Source organism: Ylistrum balloti, unplaced genomic scaffold (assembly GCF_031769215.1).
Source record: "Ylistrum balloti isolate Yb309-2 unplaced genomic scaffold, AGI_CSIRO_Ybal_v1 Utg370794, whole genome shotgun sequence".
NCBI lineage: Eukaryota > Metazoa > Mollusca > Bivalvia > Pectinida > Pectinidae > Ylistrum > Ylistrum balloti.
In genome coordinates this window covers 1,399,002-1,417,322 of record NW_026782463.1, presented here as the reverse complement: position 1 = coordinate 1,417,322, position 18,321 = coordinate 1,399,002, and the positions used below count along the sequence as shown (strand labels likewise).

At 35.4% G+C, this 18,321-nt stretch overlaps 1 protein-coding gene across 1 annotated transcript; it reads right to left on the bottom strand.

Moving 5' to 3' along the window:
* Positions 1-9,997: 9,997 nt before the first annotated feature.
* On the bottom strand, positions 9,998-16,640 carry LOC132558524 (GDP-fucose protein O-fucosyltransferase 1-like). Its single transcript, XM_060223094.1, has 8 exons — positions 16,574-16,640; positions 14,841-14,955; positions 14,193-14,308; positions 13,925-14,048; positions 11,811-11,988; positions 11,373-11,568; positions 10,587-10,814; positions 9,998-10,340 (listed from the first exon to the last, which is right to left on the bottom strand). Exons 2-8 carry the CDS (start codon positions 14,938-14,940, stop codon positions 10,158-10,160), a joined length of 1,125 nt encoding a protein of 374 aa, XP_060079077.1. The 5' UTR covers positions 14,941-14,955; positions 16,574-16,640; the 3' UTR covers positions 9,998-10,157.
* Between the last annotated feature and the right edge of the window lie 1,681 nt (positions 16,641-18,321).

Genomic DNA, 18,321 nt, shown 5'->3' with positions numbered 1-18,321 from the left:
CATCTTCTGTCCTCTCATTTTCATACAGCTTCTGGCCGATGGCCTTTTTTGAGAATCTCATCTGCGAATCTCATTCTCATACATCTTCTGGCCGATGGCCTTTTTTGGGGGTCTGATCTGCTAACCTCTCATTCTCATACATCTTCTGGCCGATGGCCTTTTTTGAGATCTCGTCTGCGAATCTCAATCTCTTACCACTTCTGGCCAATGATCTCGTTTTGAGATCTCATATTCTTTCCTGTCATTCTAATAGCTTTTGGCTGATGGCTTTTTTAGCAGATGAGACCCCAAAAAAGACCATCAGCAAGAAGGCTGGTGGTTATTTTTGGGGGTCTAATTGCTAACCTCTAATTCTCATACAGCTTCTGGCTGATGGTCTCTCTTTGGGTTCTCATCTTCTGTCCTCTCATTTTCATACAGCTTCTGGCCGATGGCCTTTTTTGAGATCTCATCTGCGAATCTCATTCTCATACATCTTCTGGCCGATGGCCTTTTTTGAGATCTCATCTGCGAATCTCATTCTCATACATCTTCTGGCCGATGGCCTTTTTTGAGATCTCATCTGCGAATCTCATTCTCATACATCTTCTGGCCGATGGCCTTTTTTGGGGGTCTGATCTGCTAACCTCTCATTCTCATACATCTTCTGGCCGATGGCCTTTTTTGAGATCTCGTCTGCGAATCTCAATCTCTTACCACTTCTGGCCAATGGTCTCGTTTTGAGATCTCATATTCTTTCCTGTCATTCTAATAGCTTTTGGCTGATGGCTTTTTTAGCAGATGAGACCCCAAAAAAGACCATCAGCAAGAAGGCTGGTGGTTATTTTTGGGGGTCTGATCTGCTAACCTCTAATTCTCATACAGCTTCTGGCCTTGTTTTTGGGTCTCATCCGCTAACCTCTCATTTTCATACTGCCTTGCCATACTAATTATTTCATATCAGTATTTTACTTGTGTGTGATCTATAAAGTGTGTGAGGATTGCCTTGCCATACGTATTATTTCATATCAATATTTTACTTGTGTGTGACCTATTAAGTGTGTGTGAGGATTGCCTTGCCATACGTATTATTTCATATCAATATTTTACTTGTGTGTGATCTATAAAGTGTGTGAGGATTGCCTCGCCATACGTATTATTTCATATCAATATTTTACTTGTGTGTGACCTATTAAGTGTGTATGAAGATTGCCTCGCCATACTGATTACTTCAAATCAATATTTTACTTGTGTGTCGACTATTAAGTGTGTGTGAAGATTGCCTCGCCATACGTATTATTTCATATCAATATTTTACTTGTGTGTGACCTATTAAGTGTGTATGAAGATTGCCTCGCCATACTGATTACTTCAAATCAATATTTTACTTGTGTGTGACCTATTAAGTGTGTATGAAGATTGCCGCGCCATACTGATTACTTCAAATCAATATTTTACTTGTGTGTCGACTATTAAGTGTGTGTGAAGATTGCCTTGCCATACATATTATTTGATATCAATATTTTACTTGTGTGTGATCTATTAAGTGTGTGTGAGGATTGCCTTGCCATACATATTTATTAAAAAATTTCATTCATTTATTGTGTGAACTCCTTACAAATTCTATAGCTTTCATTTGTTTGTGTGTGAGGATTGCCTCACCATACTTGTCTTCTGCATTGTGTCAGTGTGTAACACTAGTAAATACTGGAATATTCATTTGTAATGCCAGAATTTGTTACAAATCCTGGCCACAGCCGGAAAGAATAGGCGTCCTTGAAAGTTCAACGCGTCCTCGAAAGTTCAACGCACCAGGAATAATTCCTTCCTTTTTAAACAGAAGCATAAGCAGTTGACGGAGAGATTTCTCAGTGTTGAACGCCATGCTAGTAAGCAAGGAAGCTATCAAATTCGTAGGAAGTTTACTATAATAATTGGAGAACCGGCAACTCGCTTCATTGTGAGGAGATTGCTTCCTTCAGCTCTGAAAATGAAAGCATTAAAGTTGAACACCGAAGCAACATGCATATGTATTACTGCACAGACTGATAACAAACTAGACGGAAGTCACATTATGGATATGGATTTGTGGCAGAGCCATATGACAGAGGTGACTATGCACTGTGCAGTATGTCCAGCTGCTGGGGATTTAGTGAAGGAGGGTAAATCATCCCTTTCCACCACCACATAGGTGAAACGAAATGGATTTGCCAGTGTGTTGAAATTATCGTGTTGTGGATGTGGACAGACTTTCAAAATGGAAACAAGTCTAAATGTACTGGGATCCTCTAGATACCAAATCAATTTGCAAACAGTATGGGGATCTATGGTCAGTGGATGAAATGCTAGCTACCATGGGAATCCCAGGAATGCAGCAAGCTCAGTTCACTGCATTGGAACAGGAAATGGGTGACTTGTGGCATGCAGAGATGAAATAGGACATAGTATCTTATCATTTGATTATCATTGTATTTGTAGATTCACCATGTGCTTCCACCAGTAGCACCACTCATCAAAGTGATGCACGCAGTACAACTGCATCCACTACTGGACGTCCCACGAGACATCGTAGATACAAATTTGTTGGGAGACGTGTTTTACATGAGTGGTGTATTGATGAGATCACTAAAGAGACTAAGTGGTGTGAAGGTAATGTGCTAGAGTGTGAAGGGAAGAGACGGCCAGGAAGGGACAGTGTATGAAGTGTTGTACAAAGGCGAGTAAGAGAGGTATCTCATAGACCACCTTCAGCAAGGTCTCGACACCGGTGCACTGAAGTTGACATATAATACTGGTATGTACATTTTTTAAAAATACACCATTTTCATATGTCTGTCTCTACTATGTGACTGTACCAAACTAGGTATGATAACAATATATGGATTTCAGCCACGTCATTGTCCAATAGCCACAAATACAACATGCACTGAAACCTTTTCACAGTCTATAGGCAGACTTGTAAACTGGTAAACCTGAAATGTTTACCAAAACCTTTAAATCAGGGTCTCTTTAAGGGTAGTGATTGTTGCAAGACAATGTTTTGGGAACAATATTTCTAAATTGAACATTGTGGAAAGTACATATCCATCCAAATTGTTTTTTAAAATGTGTTTATTGCTATATTATTGGTTTTTAAGTGTATAAAAATCTCCCTTTTTCTCACTCTGTCACCTATGTGTCTCCATACCTCTGTTACCTGTTCTAAAAATAAACCACAATGGGACTACATTTATGAGGCATGGCACAGCCATTTTGGAAGCTATTTATTTGAAATGTACCTGTATTTACTTGGACTGCTGTGACTTAATGTGTCCTTTCTGAAGGAATTTCTCGACAACTAGTTGTAGAGGAGATATTCAACAAAAATATACATATTCTTTTTGATTTGTTGAGTAACTTTGAACTTCTGTATCTGCGCCATGCAAAAATTCTCTATAAATTACCCCCCCCAAAAAAAGTGCACTTTCGACGTTTTCATTTATGTACATATGCATAATTGTTGTTAGTGAACATAAAAGAATGCAAAAAAGTTATTTCCATTTATTTGTTGTTTTTACCACAGTGTCTGCTGCATATGTCAAACAGCCTGATGCTCCCCCTTAACATCAATAAAAAGAGGAGACATAATCCTTGAAAGTAAGCGATCATCTGTTTTTCTGTTGCCCATGGGTGGGGAAAAAAATGAAAATCTTGTGTCTTGACATGTCTTGAAAACATTGATTTAGCCGAGTAATTTTGATACGGTATTTGTATTAGGAAACAAAATTAAATTGCCCATATAAATAGAAGTCAGAATGAGTCACCTTACTTATTCAAATGCTCTGTTTTTGTTTCAGGTCTTTTTGGTCCAAAACCAAATGAAATGGAATGGGTTATCAATCATACGGGCCACTCACTTGACAATCATCAGATACAGGTAACTTGAAATACAGAATAAGATGATCACACATCCAATATACCAAGACTGTGATTCATTTAAACATTGTCCATTTTGTTTTTGAAATCTCACCATTATGCAGTGTAGTGGAAATTTCACACTCCAGGTTTCCAATGGGAAATTTTGGTTCAGTCATACGAAATGTTTTAGTGTGAAGTGATCTGGTCAAATTAAGTGACACAGGTTTTCATTCTATTTTGTTCTACTACTTCTTCATGGGGCTGATTTATACCTTTTTTTTGTAAATTTTCTCATAGATAGTGATATTAGTTCTTGTTAAATGTGTAGGATTTACATTATTTCCCTACAAAAACAGACTTCAAATTATGTTACTTTTTCTTATGTGATAAAAATGAGGTGATTTTAATTTTTTTGATAAAATGCAATACTTTTGGCCAAGAAAATTGGTGGCAATATTTGTAACTTCAACAAAAAAGAAATGAAAAAAACTCCACTGATACAAATGTCGTTTAAAACCATTGCGAAAAAGTTGGCTAGTTACAAAAATATCAGGTATCAGGTGAGAACAAATGCATTAATTTATTCAGCCATAGATATTTTTCAGGAAGACTTTTGAAATCGATGTTAAATATCGCTAAATAAATAATATATAAACTTTTATTTTCTTTGAAAAAACTTTCCATAATTCTTCTACTTTTGTCAATATAAAGTGCTGTGCTACCAATCATAGGGATTATATTTCAAATATGATTTTTATAAATATGTGTAACATTGTTATGCTTAAGGTGCACTGATGATGTCTTCAAAAAAACACAAATAGCCAAGATACTACTACAAGACCGTGTGGGAGAGTTTCGGACAAATCCCTACAAGACATCCAAATAGAAGGTTTGTTTCCTTTGAATCAGATTTATGGTGCTTCAATTCAACTTATGAATAAAAAATTTTTACTAATCCAAAAAATATTTCAAAAACTTTTTTTTATATCTACATCAATCTTGATTCCTTGTGTTGTTTGCTGCTCTGACACACCAGAGAATCATTACTACTATACTAAAAGTGTGAATTAAAATATTTCAGTAATGAAAAGTACAATAGTTCTAATGAAAACAGATTCTTTCTTGGACCACCATCATCTTTTGTGAATAACCTTATAACACTATTTTGTTATCACCAGGCTTAGTAATTGCCTGTTACTTTCATGACCTAGTCTTAGTATCTTTTTTATATATTTTCACATTGCTAAAGGACTGTAAATGACTATCTGAACAATATTGGTTTAAAACAATTAGTAGATATAAAATGACTGAAGTGGCCATTATTATATGAAGATATCTTTATTACAGACCTTATCCAGGAGTCATCATTCGCTGAACTGGATGAATATGAGGATTTACACGATATGACATCACCTGACATTGTAGGTGCCATTGAGCCATGTGACTTTTCTGTGTTAGATATCGCCGAAAAATTTGATGATGATTACATATTGAAGCCCATAAAAAAATGAAAGTCTGCTGCTCTTCAAGAAACAGAAAAATACGGCCAACACCACATTAATGTGGGAAAGCAATTGACCAAAGCAGGGTTAATGATGGAAAAATTTGGAAAAGAAAGAAATTGAAGATGTACTGGGAAAAAAACTCTTCAGAATTGTGGATAAACTGAATGCGGTTGGAAACCTAAAACTGTGTCATGCTGTTCCTGCTGTTCAAATTTGTAGAAAACAGTCTTGAATAAACTAGGATCAAGGGGTGTGTATATATATCATAGTACAGTTTTGTATAGAAATTCTGGATTAGTGTTTTGTATATATTTTTAATGTACAGCACCATTTTGTGGAGAACTTTTATACACAAAAAAAAAACATATTCAATGGAGTTTTATTTTTCAAGTTGTTTATGCCAAAAATATAAATGATTAAGAAAGAGCGAGAAAGAGCAAATGCAGATGGTATCTTGCATGAATTTAGTCTGATGAAAATCACTTGCAAGCATTGAAACAGTGATTAATCAAAAGGAAAAAAAATGTGCCAATACTATTTGTAGATAACAAGTATTTCGATATTTCCATTGACTTGACCAAGGATGGATGAATTTCTATGTTTGCAGTATTTCAAATATTTTTCTCCATGAAATAAACCTAGTTGATAGCCCTTTATGTACCTTTTGTAATCGGGAAAATGAAACAATTGTGCACTGTCTCTGGGAGTGCCAAGAGGTCCAGACATTACTTCAGCAATCTGAATCTCTCCTTGATATTTTATTTATTCTGTTTGCTTATAACAAAGAATCCTTTCTCTTTGGAATAGTATTGCAAAATTGTCCTGTTGATAATAAAATATTGCTTGTTATCAAGTTTTACATATATAATAGTAGATGTAGTAATTCTCTACACCTTAATGCAGTTATCAATGCCATAAAGGACCATTACTGGACTCAAAAATATATCTATAGCAGTAAAACGGATCTCTATAAACAGCAGTTGATTGGAGTAAATTTAAGCCTATTCTGGAACTTTAGTAAGTCTGTCCACTAAGATAGAATATTTAAATACATGCATATATTTGAGCGTTGGTGTGTGTGAGGATGTGTGCGTGTGTGATGGTGTGTATGCGCGTGTTTGTAAGGGTGTGTGTGTCTTGTGATACACTGTAGATAGCTGAACTTACATGGTATGTACATTGTATAGAAATTAAAGTGGTTATATTGAGTCATACATGCAAAAACACTTCACTGCAAGTCTGATGGTGTTGATGAAAATGATGATGATGGATGTATGTTATTGTTGATGATGAATGGATGACAATATTATGACACTGATGATCAAGTTTGTTCTTGTATCATCAAGTATTAAGTCTGATGATGGTGATGATTGGATGATTGTTGTGATGATGAGGATGATGATTGGAGGATTGTTGTGATGATGAGGATGATGATGAGGATGATGAGGATGATTGTTGTGATGATGAGGATGATGAATGCAGCAGTGTTGTTTATCCAATGACGCCTTGGTTTTTCTTTGATCTTTTCCTGGTGATAAATCCCATACCATGCGAAATTTCAAATATCACATATGTGATATCTAAAATATTGCATGGTTCTCTCTGATTAGTCCATACCTTATTAGGGAAGTGGTGCCCATCTCCAAGTGGACGAGACAGATAAACAAAGACATAGGAAAGATTTCGAACAAATCTTTTAATACATAAAACAATATAAAAAATGCTGAAAACACCAGTGTCAATGTTTTTAAAGTCTTTCCATACGTTGTCCAGCTCCGACATCTCTGACATCTACTAATGAAATGATTTATTACTGTGATAGAAAATGGGATGGGTAAGAAAATGGCGGGAAAATCATCGACTTGACACTAATCGGCTCCTAACAGGTTTTAGCTCCACCCCTTGGCACGTGATGAGAAAACCTCAGTGGTCATTGGATAAAACGGATACATAATTGACACTCGTAATGTATCGGATATATCACACTCGTCCTTTGGATTTGTGTGATTTTTCGGATACATTACTCGTGCCCATTATGTATCTATTACGTATCTGTAATGATTTGCTTGTAATTATATAATTGTCTACAAGGTATTGGAAAATAATTTGATCTTCATGTTCACACTCTGAACCTGTTTTGTATTATTGAAACTTCCATCAAAGTGTTATTTTCTTTGTACCATGATTGAAAATGGATCATTTACAAAAAAATAAAAATGGATTATTTATAAAAAACAGTTTTCTTCTTCATTTATATGTTTGATGACCGATATTTTATGATAATGATAGCAAATAAACTCTGGTATCGCCAAATAGACAAAAACACCTCGGATATATCTGCTATCATGATCATAAAATACCAGAGTTTAATTCATAATTTCTTGGAAGACTTGTCCATAATTGTGGGCTTCAACCATTCAAGAAAATGACGGTCAGGAATATCTGAGGTGATTCATTTGGTTATCAATATCTGAGGCGATTCATCCATGACGTCTAGGATGACTTGACCATAATTCTGGGCTTAAATTACTATTAAATTCAGGAAGTTGCCGACTGATATATCTGAAGTGAATCGTCCGGTTGACAATATCAGAGGTGCTTCATCTGTGATGTTTTGGATGACTTGTACCTAATTGTGAGCATCAGCTGTTCCAAACTGTTGGTGAAGTCTAAAATGACCTGTCCATAATCCACCATATTTTTAAAAGGCACAATTTATAATTCATTCTCTCATGAAAACTGTGACAAATATATTGTGTTGGAAAAACGTCAGTTTGCATTTATTGGACACAGTATTCGTGCATGATATATTTTATTATTTGTTCCACATATTGACGGTGTATATTCTTTTTTCTTTTTCATATAAACAAAAGTGATACAGGGCACACCTCGTATATTTGGATTAATGTTCTCACATATACGGTTTTAAAAGGTGCACCACAAAAGTGCTCTTTGTACTTTTTGCAGCTCGCATGTTGAAATATGCACAACTACCTTTCCAACTGTACATACGTGTGTACAGTGAGCTGCTCAGTCAAAAAGTACTCATGTATAGCTCATCCATGCTGTGAGTGTGGTGTGAACCAATCTATGCACTTCCCTGTAACTCTCTAGGCCATGTGAATGTGCAGTGAGCTGCTCATCCAAAAAGAGCTTTGTGTAACTCTCCCAGCCAGTGAGTCGGTCCTGTCAAATGGAGTTTGACTTAAATGCATATGGAAGACATTAAAACTCGTTGATAACAAGCAAAATACAAAATGAAATGATCACATTTGTGTTCAACGAACAGAAAGCATTTGCCATTTTCATTGACATCTAACTTTCAGCTAGGATTTCACAGGGCAGCTTTCGTGCTGCCAATAATGTGATAATGTGGGAGGAAAATTGATTCTTTTCGTGTGACAACTTAGGCTACTACAAAGTTATATTCATATCAACATTATTGTGCACTGTACTCGAGTTACCTCCCCCTGAAATAGGACTGAACTTGTACGCTCAATGGTGATACCAAGCATTTTTTGTGAATATTTTATTGACTAATATGTAATACTATTCCTATTACAAGGAGTATGTATTTGTTAGTTGAACCATGCACCTATTAAACTATGTTTTGTAACTATTACACAGTTAAAAATACTGTAAAACAATTTCACAAAGTCGGGAATAGGCGTCTTTATACATTGCCTAACAGCAAGCAGTCGTGATACGTGGCGCAAAAACCCCGATCTCGGTTGCATGGAACTTGACCATTCATCAATTACAACCAGCAATATGTCATCAAATAGTACATGATTTTATCCAATATATATTTTTTTTAAATCGATTTCGCCCGTATTTTAGGAGTTTCCTTAGGTAGTTTTCTAATGATATATATCTGTTAAAAGCAGATGTTATTGATGAATCTCCCTGACATTAAAAACATACCCTAGACTACTATGAACAAAATATCACAGCAAGTCCTGCTACGATGCCAAATTCAGTACGCTCAACTTTGCAAAGGGCTTACAATTGTTTAATACCATGAAAGCAGCATTCAAATATTGTACTACAAATTTTCTGAGGTACTTGTCATGATCGGATTGTATTCATAAACCAGTGACTTTGGAGCTTAAAGAGAGCGCCTACTATTCGTGGGCATCTAGGTCTGCCATCTTGAAATGACCATTCCCTAGTAGGTTAGCAGGAACATTATAACAAACTTTTATCACATGACCCACCTCTTGTATATACATGCACAATCTTTGTGCTTTATTAGGGAGTCTGAATCTTTATGTAAAATGGCATGTAACTTGATCCTGTAAGGATTCACTACAATGATAGGCGATGCTAAATGCATGCTTAATATTACATTGGAATGTACATGATCATCTCCAACATCTGATGCGACGATGTTCATCAACCAACTGACCGTTAATAAAATAATATCAATTATAAATTTGAAAAAAAAGGACGAGATAAGTGAAAATGGCACACCCAAAGCAAGCAAGCCTCATGATTACAAGTCCATTATCTTTCACTTTTTTTTGAGATATCTCTGTCTCACCAATAACGGTGAGCAGATATATCTACTTAAAAGACATTGACTAAGAAGGGTTAAAGATAAAAAAACAAAACAGTTGAAATCTGGATTTTTTATATCATTGGCAGTATCATAAAATAATCTTTTGAGTGAAAACATGATGAGGTATATGAAAAATTGTAAACTTTTATAAAATATAACATTTAAAAAAATAATGTTCATGCAAACATTTGTGTTCATAAGCATGTACATTTGAATCACAACTCATCATGACTTTTCTTTTTAAATGCCCAAAATTCTGATGACATGTTGTTATTGTCTCTTTCACGTTTAACAAACGCAGTAAACGTTGATATACAGTTTCCTATGAAGTGGTCAGCTTTTCCCAACAGTGCTAAATCTACATGGGGGTTCGCCTCCGAAAGCTTTGCAAATTTTACCTGAAACATGAGAAACAGTATGGTATATCTACATTATATGTGTGAATTATGTCTTTATCAATTAACATTGGTTTTGGCATCTTAGACACATTTCTGTATATGGAAAATAATTTGAACAGTAGATATTCATATAACTTTTGAAACATCCAATAAGATTGTATATTTCATATGGATAACGAGAAATTACAAGCAACATAAGCTAAATAAACTATTTATGAGCAACGATAAGGGTCTCCAATCACTTACGTTTTTCATGGCCTTCGACATTTTATCAATGAGATCACGACTGTCGGTAGCCACAAACACTCCTTTAGCCTTGATGCGTTTGACTGCATTTTTTACTTGGCGTACAATTGTTTCATCAGACGGATAGCACATCTCCTTTGTAGTTTTACCATACTCTCCTCTGTAGCCAATACACTGGGCTGCTGCAAACATTGATGGGCTATCTTTCATGTGCTCACAAGCTTTTACCTGCAATATGAAGATTGAAATTAGTTAATCTATTAATATTATTCTAATGTAGTTCATGTTGCTTGCTCTTATATTTTGTATTACATATATACGTTTACCAAGACTTTAAGTGTCTTTTCATGCGTTCATTGCAATGGAATTACATTTTCATTCTGCACATGTATCATATCCTTAATGTTTTGCAAAAGTGTAGATAGCATATGGGTGCTCGGGTAGTGCAGTAGTAACGCACTCGCCTTTCATCCTTGAAAGGACTTGAAAAGGTAAGGGTCATCTGCCCTACCATGTGGGTTTTACCCTGGTACTCCGGTTTCCTTCCACAATAAGACCCCTCGCGCCCTTACATCCGGGCCAACAAGAGTGATTAGTATAAGTTGATATAGCTTGTTTTGCAATTGTTGTAAAATAGATAAAGTTTATATCATAGCTTATCTATCTTATATTTAGTGTTTTTAAGGGAACATGGCCTGCTTTTTCTTCTGATACAGATTTTTCTCAGTATCCATTTTTTTTTACCACAAATTGATTGACATGGATGAAGAATCACAATGCTCTTACAAAGTCTGAACCGAGGCGAAGATGGATTCCGATGAATGCTCCCTCGGGAAAGTTTTCCTTGATGAACTTTTCTGCCTTGGTGTCTACCTTGGTTGACCACTTGAGATATTGATGAAGATGGACGCTGTAGGATTGTACAGGAAAAGCAGCCGGAGCGCCAGTAAAGGCTAACACAGGGTACTGTGATGCTGGAAATCTGTGAATGAAATACTCCCATATAACCTATAATCTTTCAAGTATAGTATCTGAAAACAAAATACCTGGAAAAAATAATACGTCCCCTGTCTCTCTTTATATGTGTCCATTCAAACAGCATTTGATATAGAATTTAAAATACAGACTTGGCTTTACCTCAATAAAGTCCTTGGCCAAAAAGGCAAATAATGAATACAACATGAATTACATTTAAATGTAGCCAAGTTAAAAGAGATATCTTACTTGTCTCTCCATCTTTTCATTTCTTGAAGATTCATCAAATCATAACCAAGGGGACCATAAAATATGGAGCCTGTAAAGTCGATGTTGAAGGTGTCCCAAAACGGCCCAAATGGATTTCCTTCCTTAGCATTACAACTGTTTTTTTCTGCGCTGCCATATCGAGCCTGGTAACACAACACTGCCAAAAAATATTGTACTTTAGACAAAAAGCCCATGGATCTTAACGGTCATCAAACTATAAAGACCTACCGGTATATATGAAAGAGGCAACACTGGCTTAAAAGAATTTACTCAACTACGTTACAGCTTACATAGAAGATATTGTATGTTCATCAAGACATTTTCTGCAAACTTGAAATCATATTCTTTATTTGTGCACTACACAATTGCCATTACTCCGGACGTATTGCTGATTGAAAAAGCAATTAACAGTCCCAATATCAAGACCCTTGGCCTTTCTGTTATTGAAAAGAAGTTGCTTAAATATTTCAACACATTTCACCCCTGTGACCTGGACAGTTGGTCCAATATCAGCACCCTGGGCCTTTTGGTTATTGAGAAGTAATTTAAACATTTTAACACATTTGATACCTGTGACTTAAAAAATTGGTCAATGTCATTAATATTAACAAAGTTGGTAGCCCTTCATCCAAGCATGCTACAGGCCTAATATCAACATCCTTGGCCTTATGGTTATAGAGAAGAAGTCATTTAAAGATTATAACATATATGATACCTGTGATCTTTCAAGTGTATCAATATCACTCCTATTAACTAGGGTCAAATCAACTTTCTGAACTTAAGAAATGATCACCCTCACCCAATAATGCATCAGACCAAATCTGGTTGAAATCCATCAAGGTATGAAAGAAGAGTAGGGTTTTAAAGAATAAGTGCACAATGACGGATGAAGCATGATGACATTAGGTCATCTTGACTTAAATATTGAAAAAATGTAGCATGTATGCAGGTTGTACACCTCAATTGACTACATACAGACCTTATCATTACAATACATTTAACATAATAGAAACAAACTACAACACCATTTCTACTTGTTGACACCAATACTATGTTTTCTTTTTCGTATCAATAATAATAAATAATGGGTGATCAAACTACAATGTAGAAAAATGCACCATTTCATAAAACAATAAAAAAGTTGACACCACAAAGACTTCATGTGAACATTGTTTTCTATGCGGCCGTTTTTTTTATTTTGAAAAGACATCTAAGGTATACAAATATACAATTTTTAACAGGATAATAACATTACAATGAGTCATTATAGCTATAGCTTTCGTATCAAATATACTAATTTTTAACAGGATATAACTAGCTAGAAGATATCGCCCTCGATCAAATCTAAACAGGGATGTACCTGTGACATCATATGTAACATTACAACAGATGGTTTAGGTGGGACAACGAGGTGTGTGGTTGAGCTGCCCATTTTCCACTTGTCCAGTTTTGTGCATACTTGCACAGGGTGATTTAGAGGGAACAATATAGTGTGGTCTGGAATAGAGTGGCGTAGATAGCAGTTGAGTAGTGTAAGGTGATGCAAGGTGGATCTGAGCAAAATCGGCTGTGCTGGATGGGGTACAGCTGTGTAGGTGGTATAAGGAAAGGAAATATAGTGAAGGGTATGTGAGAATGAGGTAAAGTATACAGAGTTAAAGCATATATAGTGTATAAACGTCGCCAGAACACTCACGTTCGCCCGTGAGACAATACCCGAATACAAGAGGAGTCAAGGAGACGAAAAACCTGTTAACAAACCAATAGTGTATAATGGTGTAAGGTAGAAAGAGCTGTGGGGCAGAATGATGTCAGTGAAGAAGATTGAAGGGTGGTGAAGTAATATGTTGTAAGGTGGAGAAGAATGACAAAGAGATAAGAAGTCAAAGGTCATTCTCATCAATAAGCTTTGACATAAAGAAACGGATACCATTCATCCAACAGCTATTTAAGAAACATAGAAACACATAGTCTGGAAATGTTTCAAGTTGCATGTTTTACATAACAACACTTTAGATCATTTGGCTAGTGGATACAAGCAAATTATTTTCCAGCTGATTCAGTTTGGCAGTTTTTATCGTGAGAACTGTTACCTGCACGGTCCTTTGGAGGCCAGATGGTAGGGGCCAGCTTTTTCATGAACGATTCCATTGTCATGACTCTGTGATATGCCCTTAGTGGTTCTACCTTGAAGTAAGTGTCAAAAGGCACCTGAACCTTAAAAATATAAAAAAAAAATAGTTTCATAGGCTAGACTCATTGTTAAAGACTTGGAACTATTGCCATTTTCATACGTACACTGACAAACAATGATTTTTCTATATCAAACTTCCAAAGTAGTGTTTCATAAATGACACTTACCGACTTGGGTTTGGGAAAATGATATTCTACCCATGGAGGTAGTACCAAAGTCCTGTCTAAAGCCTTGGCAAATCCAAGTGCCCCCAGAAAATGATCTGCTTGGTTTCCAAATCTACCTGTGGTATATATATATATACATATACACATCACGTTTATGTCAGTTTATTGGTACAGACATTATTTACCTACCAAATACGCATTAAAGTAATTTTTGGTTTACTCATTTTTTAATTACTCTTAAAGAGAAACAGAAAATTTTTATTTCTCTTTTGCATATACATGCATCTTATTTTAGCAATTTATCATTGACTTTTCTTGTACTGAAACATGTCATTACTTGAATAATCTTAACTCAACTGTCGGCTAATATATTTATAAGTATGGTATACATGTATACAATTAATGGCTAATTTTTATGTCTGATTTTACAGAAAACAGGTCAAACTGCTGACTTGTGAAACCCAATACTTGTCAAAACACAAAAAGTACATCCATGCAGTCACTTGGTACTAATGTAAAATTTCCACATCGGTAGAACCCAGTCTAGTAATTATAAATCCATGCTTCAAAGCTGAAAGTGATCTAGATTACAGGTGTAACAATATTCCATTTTACTGACAACAGCATGTCCATCTAAAAAGAACTCACCCATACAAGGACAATACAGTATATATCCTTTGGGATCAACATCAACAGCCTGGGATAAGAAGACCGAAGACAGGCCCAGAATTAACACCTGTAGCAACATACTGCCAACACTAATCTGTGAATCAAAATAATAACAAAACATTCTTATTGAAATAAGATAAGTTAACAAAGATATACATGCAGCACAATACATATGAAGTGAAGTAAATTCCAAGTTTTAGTTACAGACACATTTGACTGCCTGTAACACAAGGAGAACAATAAAGATCATGCTTGTTTCTACATTGTAATTACAAGTTATACAGCTATTGTTCCTAAATTATGTGGCCATTATAGCAATGCATGGAATCTTTAATTAGGTTGATATCTATTATTGACAATAAGTTAATAAGTGCATCCAGGGTAAATGTCTACTTCAAACGATCAACGAAAGTGTTTGACAGTGCAGAAAGTTCATTCATGGAATATGCATCAGACATGCATGCAACAAAGTAAATATCTATTCAGGGTTCAATTTCAAATCTCCGGGCTTTAGTAAGTCTACCACTTTGTGATACTTCAACAATATATACACTGTATACATATATATCTACATTCAGACAGTAGAAAACAGCTAGTCTTAGTCATGTAGAATCAAGATAAATATATAATGGCAATGTTGCCCACCATTGTTTGATCTTTATATGCCCTTTGAATGTCGCATCTTTTCCCTTCTTTTCTCTTCTCTATTTTTGCTCTTAATGATCAGACATTTTAACATTCCTTTACAGAAATAGCGATGATAATCTTTACCTGCCAAATCCAAATTGACTGTTTGGAAACCATTTTGTTTCTTCTAATCAACCCGAAAATGAAATCAGCACAAGGAGAGACCAAATGGAACATACATATGAAATTTAAGAGATATCCACTCAGCAATAACAATCTTTATTAGGCAGAATACAAGATGGCTGCCTTCGGCCATTTTGTTTTCCTGATCAGTCCTAAACTAAACAGGCCCAACTAGGGGCCTAAAGGAACCTATACAAGAAATTTGAGTAAGATCTATGGGGTAGTTCTCATGAAATAGTGATAACAAAAATTCAAAGTCAAAATCCAAAACAGCTGCATGTGGGCCATTTTTTTTTTTTTTCCGATCATCCCTAAATCGAAATGACACAACTAAGGACAAAGGGGAACCTACATCTGAAATTTAAGAAAGATTCATCATGCACTTCTCGAGAAATTGGGATTACAAACTTTCAAAGTCAAAATCCAAGATTGCCGCCTTACGGCCATTTTCTTTCTTTGGTCAAATCTAGATTAAATTGGGACAACTAGGGACCAAGGGAAACGTACAAATACAATTTGAGAAAGACATATCCTGTACTACACAAGAAATAGCGATAACAGAAATTGTTTACGGACGGACGACGGACGATGGACCACGGACGTAGGATGATTTGAATAGCACACCATGTGATGGTGGTATGCTAATAATGTGATAAAAACATTATTAAGATATATCCACAACATCATTTGTTTTATTTGACATATCGCCATTCTAACTTGCATATATACGTACAGTATCTACAATATAACAAGACACTAATTCCGGATCATGTGTGATAGACAATAAATGGGTAACCGGTATTACACTGTCCAAACTATATCTGGATTACAAGAACAATGTTGCTTCATTTACATATTAAATAGAGGATTACAGTGTTCGTTTTGTAGTATCAGGCTATTACCTTTGTGAAAATGAAAGTTGCAACGTACTTCAACTTCCTGTTTTGACTGACATCTAGTGAGAGGGAGTCGTGGTGGAGTGAATTGTGTACGCCGTCTAGGCCGCGATTCTCGTACCAGGAAATTAAGAAATAAGTGATATCTCAGGAACAACCAAAAAAATAATATCAAACTTTCTACATAAATGTTCTTAAATAATTTTAAATCATTTTTTTGTTTCGAGATATTATTTATGCCTGATTTCCTAGTATGGGTAATTTGGCCGGGTCCTGGAACAGTGTGCACATTTTACCCCCACCCAAATTCACCGCCGCCAAGGGAGGGCACTCTAATTATATTGTCCATTTTTCCCTATCCCACATATAATAAAACTATTTCTGATGTAACCGAAAAATAAAATGATAACAGTGAACACTAGTACAAATTAACACACAGTCTCATTAGAATGACACTTTGGAATCAATGACAAACGAATTATACGAAACTAAGCAATAACACCTGGCTAGCTCTGCCTATACCACAACCATATTTGTTGTTTTGATAACGTTGCGATCGGTAAGAGATGAAGGTTTACATTTTTTTGGGGAGAAACTGTTAAATAGGTTCGAAATACTCATGAGAACTGGAGACTCTCTAGGTTCTGTGAGACTTATTACTTATTTTACAACTTGTAGAATCATTGCTATACAGCACAGTAGACAATGGGATTGACCAAGTGAAAGTTTTCATATGTTTAACCATCGGGAAAACGTCGATTTGGAACTAAATAATACAAACGAAAACAATTTTAACAAAAGTTGATTATAGTAGCATCCTAGGTGTGAAAGTCGATGAAAAATACAAATAAGTCGCAAAGCTGATTTGTGTCTGTCACTCAGGGGTTGATTAAAAGATGAAACTTCTGATTTCTATTGCAGATTGGGAGATATATCTTTACCAAATCACGACAGTATGCTTGAGATTACGTGCAATGACCGACTCGGGAAGAAGGTGCGAGTGAAATGCAAGTATCCTTTGTGAAATGTTCATGTATATTTGTTGTAAGTTTTAATTGTACATAAGAACAGGATCACCTTTTATCAGTAGATCGGGGGGACCAGCTAGTGAACCAGAGTTCATGAAAGACACCCATACAGCTGTTGAGGCATACTACACTCAAATTCAAAGGGTTCTATGTATCGTTGATTTTATTTTTGGACTGTTGACTGTGATTGAGACAAAAACGAAAATTGTAGATAGATAGTCAAACATGAGTTATGTGCAGTTTTAAGTTTCTCTTAAAAGAATTAAAAAAGGGGAAAAAACAAACAAAAAAAGCCTTGACTGTGAGCAGTATTGATGATAAAATTGGAGATCTGAAGAAGTTAATAGCTGCCCAAACAGGAACAAGACCAGAAAAAATTGTGCTGAAGAAATGGTAAGTATATATTAAGTTCCAGGTGCATACCTAGTGCATATACCTATGTAAGTTTTTTTGAGATATAAGTTATAAAATTGCACTACTAATGCCATGTGATGGTAAACATTCAATAATGATATAGCAGGTATTGATGAATCTCTCTGTGAAGGGACAGATGTTACTAGTACAATTTCATTTTATATTTTTGAGTACTCTCCGTGTCGATTATTTATTTATGTCAATTGACAGATATCAATTATGATCAGAATATCACAAGTCTGGCTTTATTTTCTATATAATTATTTCACTTGTGTGTTTTTACATTGTTTGCAGGTATACCATCTATAAAGA